The sequence below is a fragment of the Trichosurus vulpecula genome, chromosome 6 (assembly GCF_011100635.1).
Source record: "Trichosurus vulpecula isolate mTriVul1 chromosome 6, mTriVul1.pri, whole genome shotgun sequence".
In the NCBI taxonomy this organism is placed as follows: Eukaryota; Metazoa; Chordata; class Mammalia; order Diprotodontia; family Phalangeridae; genus Trichosurus; species Trichosurus vulpecula.
In genome coordinates, this window is record NC_050578.1 from 123,058,507 (window position 1) to 123,071,346 (window position 12,840).

Sequence of the window (12,840 nt, forward strand, 5' to 3'; positions counted from 1 at the left end):
TTGATGAAGTGTCTATGATTCTTGTATCAACCCTTGATAAAAGCAAAGGAAAAAGCATTAGAATGTAATGCAGTGAAAATATCTCAGGGAGGGGCAGAGAAAGCAAGGACCATTATCTCTACCTTTTCACCATTTATCTTAATGTAGAGATAAAACTGGGGCTATTTGAATAAGTAGAGTGTTAGAATGCCTACTAGGTCATGGCTCTCCACTATCAGATGTATTAGATGGATGTCCACAGGTGCTGGTTCTCATTCTGTTCATAACTAAATACCCTAGCAAGTTCTGATAGTGCAAATATTATGTATTGTTGATAAACCGAGGGCCATGAGCACAGCATGACAGATGCAAGGGAGGCAAAGTTGACATTCTGTTGTGGACATTTAGAGACAGACTTGTATTTTTGCCCAGACAGAAACCCAATAGCCCACTTTAGTGCAGGCATGACAAGAAGTGTTGCCTGTAGGAAGAGCCAACTTTATTTTTTTTTCTTTTGTTATATTTTTTTCTGAGTTCTTGACCCAGCAATCAATGAAGAACCCCCTTGGCGACTTCCAGAAAAAAGAAAATTAAAAAAGCATAGTCTAATAGATACGAGTTCTGAACTTGAAATTAAAAGACCTAGCTTGCAATAATGTCTCTGATACTTGTTTAACTGTGTGACTGTGCATATGTCATTTAACCTGAGTCTCAGTTTTCTGTAGATAAAAATACCTATAGTATCTACTTCAGGTTTGTTTTAAGTTTCAAATGAGAAAATATGCATAAATAATTTTTGAAAGTTTAAAACACAAAATGTCAGTTACTATTATTATTATTATTAAAAAGTATGGAAGAGATGATCTCAGTATTTTCTTATATTACTTGTCTCACTGCCTAAATAGTACAGTTCTCTGCTCCTTGAACATGTACTGTGGTCTCCTATCTTGGTGCCTTTCAGTTCAGGCCACTCTCTTTCCCTGAAATTCCCTTCCTTCTCATCTTTGCCTACTAAAATCCTAACCATCATTTAATACTCAACTAAAATACCATTTCTTCTGTGAAATTTTTTCTGATAAGTACTGATCTTGCCCCCTCATTCTCCTATAACCTTTTGTTCTTTGATTCTAAACTACTATTCAATATGTAACAGGTGTCTAAATCAGGAACCACGGGGTCTGTGCATCCTCCCTAACTCTGTGTTACAAGTGAAAGCCAAAAATATCTTCCCCTATAAAATTAAAAAGATGGATAATTTCACTTTGCAATTTAGGTCTCTCCTAATGGATCTGTGATTAATTATTAGACAGCTAAAATTAGGGAAGGTTTTGTTTTTTCCCTTTCATTGGATCCATAATCAAATATGGATCCCTGAAAATTATTGATATGAGTTGGAAGGTCCTCTGATTTTAAATCCCATGCCTTTCTGAATAAACTTGTTACTTCATCAGGAAATGAGCAGCATACTCTAGTGGTTAATTTGCCCTCATTCAAGGTCTTTAAACAAAGTTTGGCAGACCACCTGTCAGGGACTTTATGTAAAGAAACGGCCTTTGTTAGGCAGGGGATAGGGAAGGGGTGGGCTGGGGGATGGAACTAAATGATTTCTGAAGTTCTTATTAGTTCTGAGTATCTGTGATTCAGTGACCACTGTCACACGATTCTTCTAGAATTCAATTGCCTCCTTCTGCAGAATTGTTCTGGAGAACATAAGTCTTCTACTTAATGAGGAGAAAGAAAATCTATAACTTAGAAGAAATATCCAACAAACTAATTCATGTACAATATGAGAAGTTAGGAGTTGCCTACAGGCACAATCAAATAGAAACAGGGGCCTCTAAACTGTACGTAAGAATACCTGTAGGACACCAATTGACTTAGAAAACCACAAATTAACATTATATATGTTCTGTTGTATTTTTAATTATTTTGTTAAAATTGTCCCACTTACATTTTAATCCAGTTTGGGCAGCACTCAGGAGTGATGTGCAGCTGCATTTTGACACCTCTGGGATAGACTACATTTAACACACATCTTAAACAGACTTCACCTATAGGAATGATTTAAGAAAATGGCTTAAGAACAGTTAATGCTAAACACACACAATGGATTCTGAACATTACTTTTGATTGATTTTAATAAATTCTTTCTTGAACCATTGTGAGTTTTAAAAAAAATGGAAAATGACAAATACTATGATACTGCTACTAAGTCTATACACCAAGAAGCCCAAAGAAAGAAGAAAAGGAATCATTTGCACAAAAATATTTATAGAAGCACTTTTTGTTGGTGACAAAGAGTTGGAAACTGAGGGAAATAATTAAATAATTAATTAGAGAATGGCTGAACAAGTTATAGTATATGAAAGTGATTGAATAATATCTCAATATAGGTAATTGTAAAGTGGATGGCTTCAGAAAAACCTGACAAGAATTTTATGAACTTATGCAAAGTGAAGAGAACACAACCAGAAGACAAAATTATACAATAACAACTATATTGTAAAGGTAAACAATTTTGATAGACTTAGAAACTCTGATCGATACACTGACCAACTAAAATTTCATAGGACTCATGAAAAAGCATGTTACCCACTACAGATATAGAAATGATAAAAGCATATTTCTGTCTTTTCCTTTCTTCTCTTTTTCGACGTGGGAATTTTTTTTCTTGACTATACATATTTGTAACAAATGAAAAAAAAAACAGAGGCAAAGTGATACAGTGGAAAGGATATCGGGCTTTGAATTGAGACCTTTGTGTGAATTCCACAAAGGACACTTACTAGGTATGTAATCACAGCCAAGTCACTCTGCTTCTGGGAGTATTAGATTGCCTAATTTTAAAATAAAAAAAAATGTAGCTTGAAAAGCAGCTCATTCTAATGGACAGAAGACTGATTTTGGAGTTAAGAAGACCTGAGTTCAAGTGTTACCTCAGAAAATTACTAGCTGAGTAACTCTGGAGACATCCCATTAATTCTAAGTCTCTCACAATTAATTTTCTCTTTTTTACAATGATGATAATACTAGGACTGACGTCATGGGGATGGTTTGAACATCAACTGATAAAAATATATTTAGAGCACTTTATAAAACAAAGCATTATACAAATGTTTGTTATCATTAGTGTTATCATCATCATTATCATGATTATTACCTCTGACACATACCAGTTTTGTGACTGTGAGACAGTAACTTGGTCTCTTGTTCCCAAAGGAAACCCTCTATGATAATAAATTTATGTGCGTTGGTGGGCAAGCTTCCATATTGAAAGTTGCCCACATCGGTGAAACCACAAGTCCACAGCAAAAGAAACAAAGAAGTGACACACTAAACGTTTGCTTTCTAAAGTGTTATATAAATAAAAGCTATTATCATTTTCATCTACATCTCTGCTAGCAAAGGGCTGCTAGCTGATGGACTCCTCCCTTCATTCACTCCAGCCATTTATGTTGTCTGGACCTTTGACAATCTGCCCGTCACCATTTATTTGCATGCTACTACCATGGTAAATCTCAGGAAAGCTGCTAAAAGTCAAGGTGAGCCAAAGAAAATGGCTCCTCTCCCAAAGGAGACAGAAGACAATGAGGATGAGAACACGTCAGAAGATGAAGAAGCAAGCAGTGGAAAAAAGGTTGTAATCCTTCAGAAGAAGGGGAAGAAAGCTATGCCTACACCAGCCAAAAAATTGTACCACCAGCCAAAAAAAGCCATTGTTGCCACTATACCTGCCAAGAAAATAGTCATGATCCCTGGTAAGAAGGCAGCTATGGCCCTGACTAAAATAGTGGCTAGCCCAGAAAAAGCTGGTATCACACTAAGCAAGAAAGACACCACTTCGGCTAAAGCAGCAGCCCCCCACCCCACCAAAACGGGGGAAGATGGAAAGAATGGGAAGAAAGAGGACAGTGAATCTGAAGAACAGGACAGTAAAGATGATTAAGATGAAGAGTTTGAACCACTGAAAGCCCAAAAATGGACTCAGCTCCAGCCAAACAAGGCTATGAGGATACAGAGGAAGAAAGTGAAGAGGATAGTGATGAAAATTAGGAATATGTTGATGACTCTGAAGAAGAAGCTATGGATGCCATACTTGCCAAATGAAAGACTGCTTTTGTGAAAAATGTCCCTTGGAAAGCTGAGAACACCAAGTAATATGAAGAGGAGGAAGAAGATAAAGATGATGAGGAGGAAATGCCCATCAAAGAACCAAGAAAAAAGAAAAGGGAAATGAACTAACACAAAGCCCATGAAACCAAGAAACAGAAAATGGAAAGTGAAGCACTGAAAAATTTCAATCCTTTTGCTGCTAACCTGAACATAAAAAAATGGCTTCTGAGCTAAAAACTGGCATCACGGACTTCTTTTAAAAAATGACCTTACCATTGTGGACATCCACATTATTGCCACCAGGAAGTTTGACTATGTGGAATTCAAGTTCCCTGAAGACAGAAAAGGCCCTGGAAATCAATGACTCCAAAGTGCTTGGCTCTGAAATGAGCTGGAAAAAACAAAAGAGAACAAAAAAAGATTGAGATGCAAGGATGCTCTTCCTCAAGAACATGTTATATAAAGAATAGCCAAGGCTGACCTAAAGGATACACGTTCATTGAATTTGCCTCTGTGGAAGATGTGAGAAAGCTTTGAGTTCTTGTAACAACATCGAAATTGAAAGGCAGAGCCATCTGGCTGAAGGGACAGAAAACAGCTAATGCAGCCAGCTCCAAGGACCCAGTTTTACAAAATATTGGTCACCAAAGATCTGTCCAAAGACACGGCAGAAGAGACATTAAAAGATTCATTCCATGGCTCTGTGAGTCACAGGATAGTCACAGACAGGGAGACAGGGCAATACAAAAGGTTCAATTTTATGAACTTCAACTGAGAAGATGCTGAAGCTGAAAGACAAGCCAGAGGATGGGGAGACTGATGGAAACGAAGTAACTCTGGATTGGACCAAGGCTTTGGAAGCCAAGGAAATGGTCAGGGCAGTGGTGGTCATGTAAGCTCAGTGGCCAAGGAGGCTTTGGTGACAGACTGAGGAAACTTTGGAGGTTGTGGTGGCTTCGAAGAAGATATAAGAGGAGGAGACAAAAAGCCACAAGGAAAGAGGTTTAAGTAGCTTTTCACCATTCTCTTTTCCCCTGCCATTGGAATGGACTCCAGGGGTTTTAATACTTTCTTGTAACCAATGACAGAGCATTCTGAGGGCATTCCAAGAAAAAAAAAAACATGCAGTCTGGAGGTTGTCCCGATAAAACCTGGATGACATATAAAGGGAATGTTGGTTTTGATTGGGTGGATGTTCCATATAAACTTTTTTTCAGAGATGGGTGATAGATGTGGAGGTTAACCTTTTTGTCCATGAGTTGTCATGGGTTTATAATATTATACCATATGTTCAAAACCATTTTTCTACAAAATAAATAAGCAAAAAATTAATTTTAAAGAGCTATTAACAAATATTTGAATATAGATGAAGTTATTGGCTTCTGGGTAGCACATTTTCATTGTGAATAAGCACATGCCTCTCTTATGAATATATAGGCTATTTTGTACACTTCTCCTGGGTCTTAATATATTTTAATTTCTTTAACGGCCTACTATCTACTCTTATTTCTTGTTCATCTCCTGAAGCAGCTAGTGCAATGCTTTGATGTAGTAAGTGCCTAATGGAAAAGTTTCTGAATACATAAATGACTAAATGAATCCCTAGATATTTATAGCTGCTCTTTTTGTGGGGGCAAAGAATTGGAAGCTCAGGAGAGGCCCATGAAATGGATAATGGCTTAACAAGTTCTGGGATATGGAAACGATGGAATACTATTGTAGTATAAGAAATTCTGAAGTGAATGGTTTCATATAAACCTAGAAAGAATGGCATGAATTGATGTCATGATAAAGATCCTCTACAAAGTCTCCATTCTGTTCTCTAGGGGCCCCTTTCTAGTTCTCTTGTCAGGTCAAACATAATGTTAGAAGAAGTGAATTTTTCAATACCTATTCTTCACTCTCCATATAAGATAGACATATCTTCTTTTTAAATCATATATTCCTTTTATGAACTCATTCTGCAGCCTTTCATATGCAATATGGAAGTGTTACAGCCTTAAACCCACCATGGTCCTCTACGTTGTCCTTTAGCCACTAGGTAGTACAGAGGCAAGAGTGCTAGACTTCTGTGACCTAGGCGAGTCACTTAACTTCTTTTTACCTCAGTTTCCTCAACTGTAAAATAAGGACAATAATAGCACTTACTTCTCAGAGTTGCGTGGACAAATGAGATATTTTAAAGTGCTTAGCACAGTACCTGTCACATAGTAGGTACTTAATAAACACTTGTTCCCTTCCTTTTTCCCTTTACCCCTTTTGATGATCTGCAACATTCTCCAGAGGCCAAATAATTCCATCATATTTACTGATACCCTATTACATGATGCATATTCTTGTTTAAAAGGTGAAGGTGTTTTTTTTTCTTCAGAGAGAAGTTTGGAGTGATTAAAAGCATAGCACAGTTTTTCAAATGAAATCTAGCCTTCTCTCCTTCTCCTGTTGAATTGTAAACCCAAGTTCATCAGACAGAAGTGGTATCTATTTAAGATGCGTGACAGTCCCATAGGCTGTCCATCTAATTTCATGTGACAGTTGATACATTATATTTAATTAATTTGTCTTTTTTGTCTTTGTGTATAGCTGGACTAAACTCTTTGAAATGGCTATGAATCTTATTTATGTGTTCTTCTGTTGTGTCTCTTGAGTAGGCCATAATGTAATTAAAAATAATCCAAAATTTTTAGTATACTTTCCTCAGTGATAATATTTGTTTTTCTTTCCTTTCATTCTCATTAATGGAGTCAACTTGCAAAAGATAAAATCCTCATCCCAATTCATTTGAGCATGATTCTGTCCTCAGGTGGTTGGCTCTACCTCCCAATTTCTCTGATTTGTTTCTTCACAGCAAGGTATTTTATATAATTTCTGTAGGTCTAAAATTAATTCACATTAATAATCATAAGGTCTTACATACTTCTTTGTGATAGAATCTTAGGTTTGCATTATTTGTTAGCCATACTCTTTCCTTTGATATATAGAAGCTGAGGCCTTAAGTATTTTTTCCAACTTCTTCCAAGTTATTTCCTCCTGTGAACAACTTGGCATATTCTTCATTTTTCTTTTTCTTTTTGTGTTTTACCTGATATTTTCCATAGTATCTTATTTTAGTGCTTTCCCAGTTACTTTTCTCACTCTCCTTCCATAATGAGTTTAATGTTCTTTTTCAGTTTGGCTAGTCTCTACATAAGAATGTTCTTACCTCAAGTCTTGAAATACATCTCATCCCTAGCCAAGAGTTTATCATTCTGGCATTTTAACCTATGGCCCATAAAACCACATCCTAGTCTTTGCCATGATCTACAGAACCAGCTGTTCACTTACCATATTCTCTGTTCTCTTCCAAAAACTAAAACTTCAATTGGTAAAAGAGATGAAAACACCACCTGTGCCCCCGAGTCCTTGGGTTTTGTGTCCAGGACTTCTTAATTACTAAAGATACTTTCCAGGTTTCTTTTGGCAATACAATTCATTTCCATATATACACACATCAACAGAAGTAGGTTGTGGCTGGCAATTTTGATAAGTCTTGGCAGGATCAGGTATATGCTCTAGAGCGAAGTATGCCTCCCAACTGGCCATATGAGGTCTCCTTATGACCACTTTCATATCTTTCAGCAACATCAAGATTTGTATATCTCTCTTGAGTCCAGTAACATGTTTCTTCACACCTGCTACTGTCTGTGAAATCTCTTTATTTTACCTTGAATATGACAGAATACTTCTTCGTGAAAACTCCTCCATGTATTTTCTATGGAACATATCCCATACTTGTATTCCTCCTCTATTTCAATGCTATTACATCTTCCTTTTGTTCTATGTGAGCAAGACTGCTGAATTTTAATATTTTGATCCCAGCATCAGTTAACTTCTGCTGCCTCAAAATTATTTTCTTTTTATCTTCAATCATGGGGGTGAAGTGACTTGACTAAGATCATGTAGTCAATAAATATCAGAACCAAGATTTAAACTCAGGTCTTCTAACATCAAAAGAGAATAATAAACTGTTGCAACAATTTGGCTAGCAGCTGTTGTGGTGGTGAAAGACCAACACAAGCCCAACAACAAAAATGCTGCCAGCACAGGTTCTTTTGATCTGCTTTACTAGGGAAGGCAATGTTAAGGGGTTAACAATCTCACTTTAATCCAATATACAAATATCATTTACTTAATTTGTGGGAAAAAGCCAGCACCCTGAACTTCAGAGCAAATACCAAAAGAAATTACAGAGACAATATGAACAGATCAACATTGCTATCTAAGCAAATCACAATTTACATAGTTACCAGAGAAGCCCTAACATCTGGGTTTTTAAAATTTTTTTAAATTTTATTTTTTTTTAATATTTTTAGTTGTCAGCATTGATTTCCACAAGATTTTGAATTACAAATTTTCTCCACATTTCTACCCTCCCCCCACTCCAAGATGGCATATATTCTGATTGCCCCATGCCCCAGTCAGTCCTCCTTCTGTCACCCCAATGCCCTCCATCCCCTTTTCCCTTACATTCTTGTAGGGCAAGATAGATTTCTATGCCCCATTGCCTGTATATCTTATTTCCTAGTTGCATGCAAAAAAAACTTTTTTTTGAACATCTGCTTCTAAAACTTTGAGTTCCAAATTCTCTCCCCTCTTCCCATCCCACCCACCCTCCCTAAGAAGGCAAATAATTCAATGTAGGTCACACGTGTATCATTATGTAAAACCCTTCCACAGTACTCACATTGCGAAAGACTAATTATATTTTGCTCCCTCCTATTCAGTTCTCCTGTATTCAATTTTTCCCTTGACCCTGCCCCTTTTCAAAAATGTTTGTTTTTGATTACCTCCCCTATCTGCCCTCCCTTCTATCGCCCCCCCTTTTTTATCTCCTTCCTCCCTCTTTCTGGAGGGGCAAGATACCAATTGAATGTGTATGGTATTCACTCCTCAGGTCAATTCCGATGCGAGCAAGATTCACTCATTTCCCCTCACCTGCCCCCCTCTTCCCTTTCTACAAAACTGCTTTTTCTTGCCACTTTTATGCAAGATAATTTACCCCATTCTATCTCTCCCCTTCTCCCTCTCTCAATATATTCCTCTCTCATCCCTTAATTTGATTTTATTTTTTTTAGATATCATCCCTTCATATTCAACTCACCCTGTGCCCTCTGTCTCTCTATACATGCATATTCCCTTCAGCTACCCTAATACTGAGGTCTCATGAATTATACACATCATCTTTTCATGTAGGAATGTAAACAAAACAGTTTAACTTTAGTAAGTCCTTTATGATTTCTCTTTCTTGTTTGCCTTTACATGCTTCTCTTGATTCTTGTGTTTGAAAGTCAAATTTTCTATTCAGCTCTGGTCTTTTCACTGAGAAAGCTTGAAAGTACTCTATTTTATTGAAAATCAATTTTTTGCCTTGGAGCATGATACTCAGTTTTGCTGGGTAGGTGATTCTTGGTTTTAATCCTAGCTCCATTGACTCATATTCCAAGCCCTTTGAACTCTTAATGTAGAAGCTGCAAGATCTTGTGTTGTCTTGATTGTGCTTCCACAATACTCAAATTGTTTCTTTCTGGCTACTTGCAGTATTTTCTCCTTGATCTGGGAGTTCTGGAATTTGGCAACAATATTCCTAGGAGTTTTCTTTTTGGGATCTTTTTCAAGAGGCAATCAGTGGATTCTTTCAATTTCTGTTTTCCCTCTGGTTCTAAAGTTTCCAGGCAGTTCTCCTTGATAATTTCTTGAAAGATGATATCTATGCTCTTTTTATGATCATGGCTCTCAGGTAGTCCAATAATTTTTTAATTATCTCTCCTGGATCTATTTTCCAGGTGAGTGGTTTTTCCAATGAGATATTTCATGTTGTCTTCCATTTTTTTTCACTCCTTTGTTTCTGTTTTATAATATCTTGATTTCTCATAAAGTCACTAGCTTCCACTTGCTCCAATCTAATTTTTAAGGTAGTATTTTCTTCAGTGATCCTTTGGTCCTCCTTTTCCATTTGGCTAATTCTGCCTTTCAAGGCATTCTTCTCTTCATTGGCTTTTTGGAGCTCTTTTGCCATTTGAGTTAGTCTGTTTTTAAGGTGTTATTTTCTTCAATATTTTTTGGGTCTTCTTTTGGGTCTTTTTCATGGTTTTCTTGCATCAATCTCATTTCTCTTCCCAATTTTTCCTCTACTTCTCTTATTTGCTTTTCCAAATCCTTTTTGAACTCTTCCATGTACATATTTTTCTTGGAGGCTTTTGATGTAGGCTCTTTGACTTTGTTGACTTCTTCTGGCTGTATGTTTCAGTCTTCTTTGTCACCAGAAAAATATTCCAAAGTCTGAGCCTAAATCTGAGACAGTTTTGGCTACCTGTTCATGTTCCCAGCCAACTACGTGACCCTTGAGCTTTTTTCAGGGTGTGACTGCTTGTAGAGTAGAGAGTACTTTGTCCCAAGCTTTAGGGGCTGCACTGATGTTTTCAGAGCTACTTCCACACAGCAAGCTCTGCCACACCAGCTCTCCTTCTCCCCTAAGGACTGCCAACACGGACTGAGACTCAGATATTAAGCAGGCTCTGCACTCCCTCTCTGTTCTGTCGCTTAATTCCTCCCACCATTTGGGACTGGGGCTGGAAGCAACCATAGTTGGAGCTCTGGACGCAGCCCCAGAGCAGCACCATATCCCCTCCCCCGGAGCTGGACTGCCCACTCCTTTTCACTCCGTTTCAGCAGTTTTTCCATTAACCTGCTCTGTTGTCTTTGGCGTTTGTGGGTTGAGAAGTCTGGTAACTGCCACAGCTTAAAGATTCAGGGCCCTACTGCCTCTTCTGCCCGGCTCCCAGTCTGGTTGGTCCTGGTGTGGCCCACCCTGGGCTGTGCTCTGCTCCGCTCCCAGCTCCATGTGAGAGACCCTTCCCAGTGACCATCCAGGCTGTCCTGGGCTGGAGCCCTGCTTCCCCCTGCTATTTTGCGGGTTCTGCAGCTCTAGAATTTATTGAGAGCCATTCTTATAGGTGTTTGAGGGACCTGGGGGAGAGCTTAAAGCAAGTCCCTGCTTTCCAGCCGCCATCTTGGCTCCATCTGCCTCACTTCTTATTGCTGTCTAGTCATTCAGTCAAATCTGATTTTTCATGGCCCTGTAAACCACATTGCCCATAGTGTTTTCTTGGCAAAGATAATGGAGTGGTTTGCCATTTTTTTTTCCCTTTGATTAAGGTAAACAGAGGTTAAGTGACTTGCCAGGGTCACACAGATAGTAAATGTCTGAGGCCAGATTTGGGCTCAGATCTTTTGACTCAAGGCCCGTTGAGACACTCAGCCTGATTCTTGCTACCTAGATGCCTCTTTATGTCCCACTCATGATGTTACATTGTGACATGAAGTACTAAAGGAAGTAAAGGTAGTGCTAGGCTTAGAGTCAGGACAACTTGGATTCAAATTATTCCCTGTATGCATTCTAGCCCTAAAATCATTACTAAGTAATATAAACTCTGAATGCTACATGTAGCTCTTTAAGACACTATGATAAAGAAGAAAAGAGGAGGAAGTTTTTATAATGAATTCACAAAGACAGACCTTACTCATCAACCTACCAATGAAAAAAGGGGGAAAAAAGATATATATGCCACATAAGTATAGGTGAATCAAGATCTATACTACCTTTCAAAGATATCAAGTAAGACTTCTCTTTCTTATTCAACTATTCTTTATAGTTTCAGAAATCATGAGATCATAGATTTAGAGTTGGACATGAACTTAGAGACCATCTTGTATATTTTCCTTTCTCTAAAGATTGGCTATTGTTACTTAGAAAGGTTAAATGACAGGATTTGGGAGATACAAGCAAAGTATGGAAATAGTTCATTTTATAGCATCGGGTTCAACTATGTCCTTATCGTTGTGGGTACTCCCTCCAAAAATACAGATCATAACCCTTTCATATCTGTAAATGTTGAGCGAATTTTATCTATGTCCAACACAACACAAATATTTCAAAAATCCAATGCTAGGCTAAGCAACAATAAAGTCATTTAGTAGAACCAAAGACAGATATTTGAAATGATTTTAAAAATATTTTATTTCAACCTTTTTTGAGGCTGGTCTTCCCAGTCATGCTCACTGGCCCAAGCCACTTCTAAATGGACAGAAGCTTTGACTGAAGCCAGTTCACCCCTCCTTAAGCAGTCCAGTGGCCCCTTGCTCCTAGAAATCATCACATTGATTCTAAACTTAGTGTGGAAACCTGATTCATTTTAGCTCCAGAGCAACTTATAACACCTAAAATGGAATGATACACTAGCCTTGGCCTCCCCACTAGCCTGGATTATAAGCAGGTGGTACCACACCCAGAAAATTTATTTTTAATAAAAATGGTATACACCAGTGCTTCCCTATTTCTCCAAAATCAAAGTTTAAAATAAGTAAAGCTATCAAACACTATTTAGAGTTTTAGAGCTAAAGGTACCTCAGGGACTATTTAGTCTAACTTGTTACAGGAAGCAACTGAAGCCAAGAAAGGTGAAAGGGCTTGTCCAAAGATACACAAATAGGAAGTTACAGGCTTGGAATATCAGTTAAAGCCAAATAGGATTATTCCTCCCAAACTGTCCACTTTTTCCCAAGAAATTTCAGGTGTGGGGGTAAATCCAAGATGGTGGAGAAAAGGCACGAAGTTGTCTGAGCTCTCTCCAATTTTCCTTGAAACAACTTTAAAACAAGCCTCAAAACGTTTTCTGAAATGACAGACCCCACAAAAGAATGAGGCACAAC

At 37.8% G+C, this 12,840-nt stretch overlaps 1 protein-coding gene across 1 annotated transcript; it reads left to right on the forward strand.

Annotated features, from left to right (window-relative positions):
- The first annotated feature begins 2,895 nt into the window (after positions 1 to 2,895).
- On the forward strand, positions 2,896 to 3,980 carry LOC118852942 (nucleolin-like). Its single transcript, XM_036762693.1, has one exon. The coding sequence runs from the start codon at positions 3,488 to 3,490 to the stop codon at positions 3,923 to 3,925; it is 438 nt and encodes a 145-aa protein (XP_036618588.1). The 5' UTR covers positions 2,896 to 3,487; the 3' UTR covers positions 3,926 to 3,980.
- The last annotated feature ends 8,860 nt before the right edge of the window (positions 3,981 to 12,840 follow it).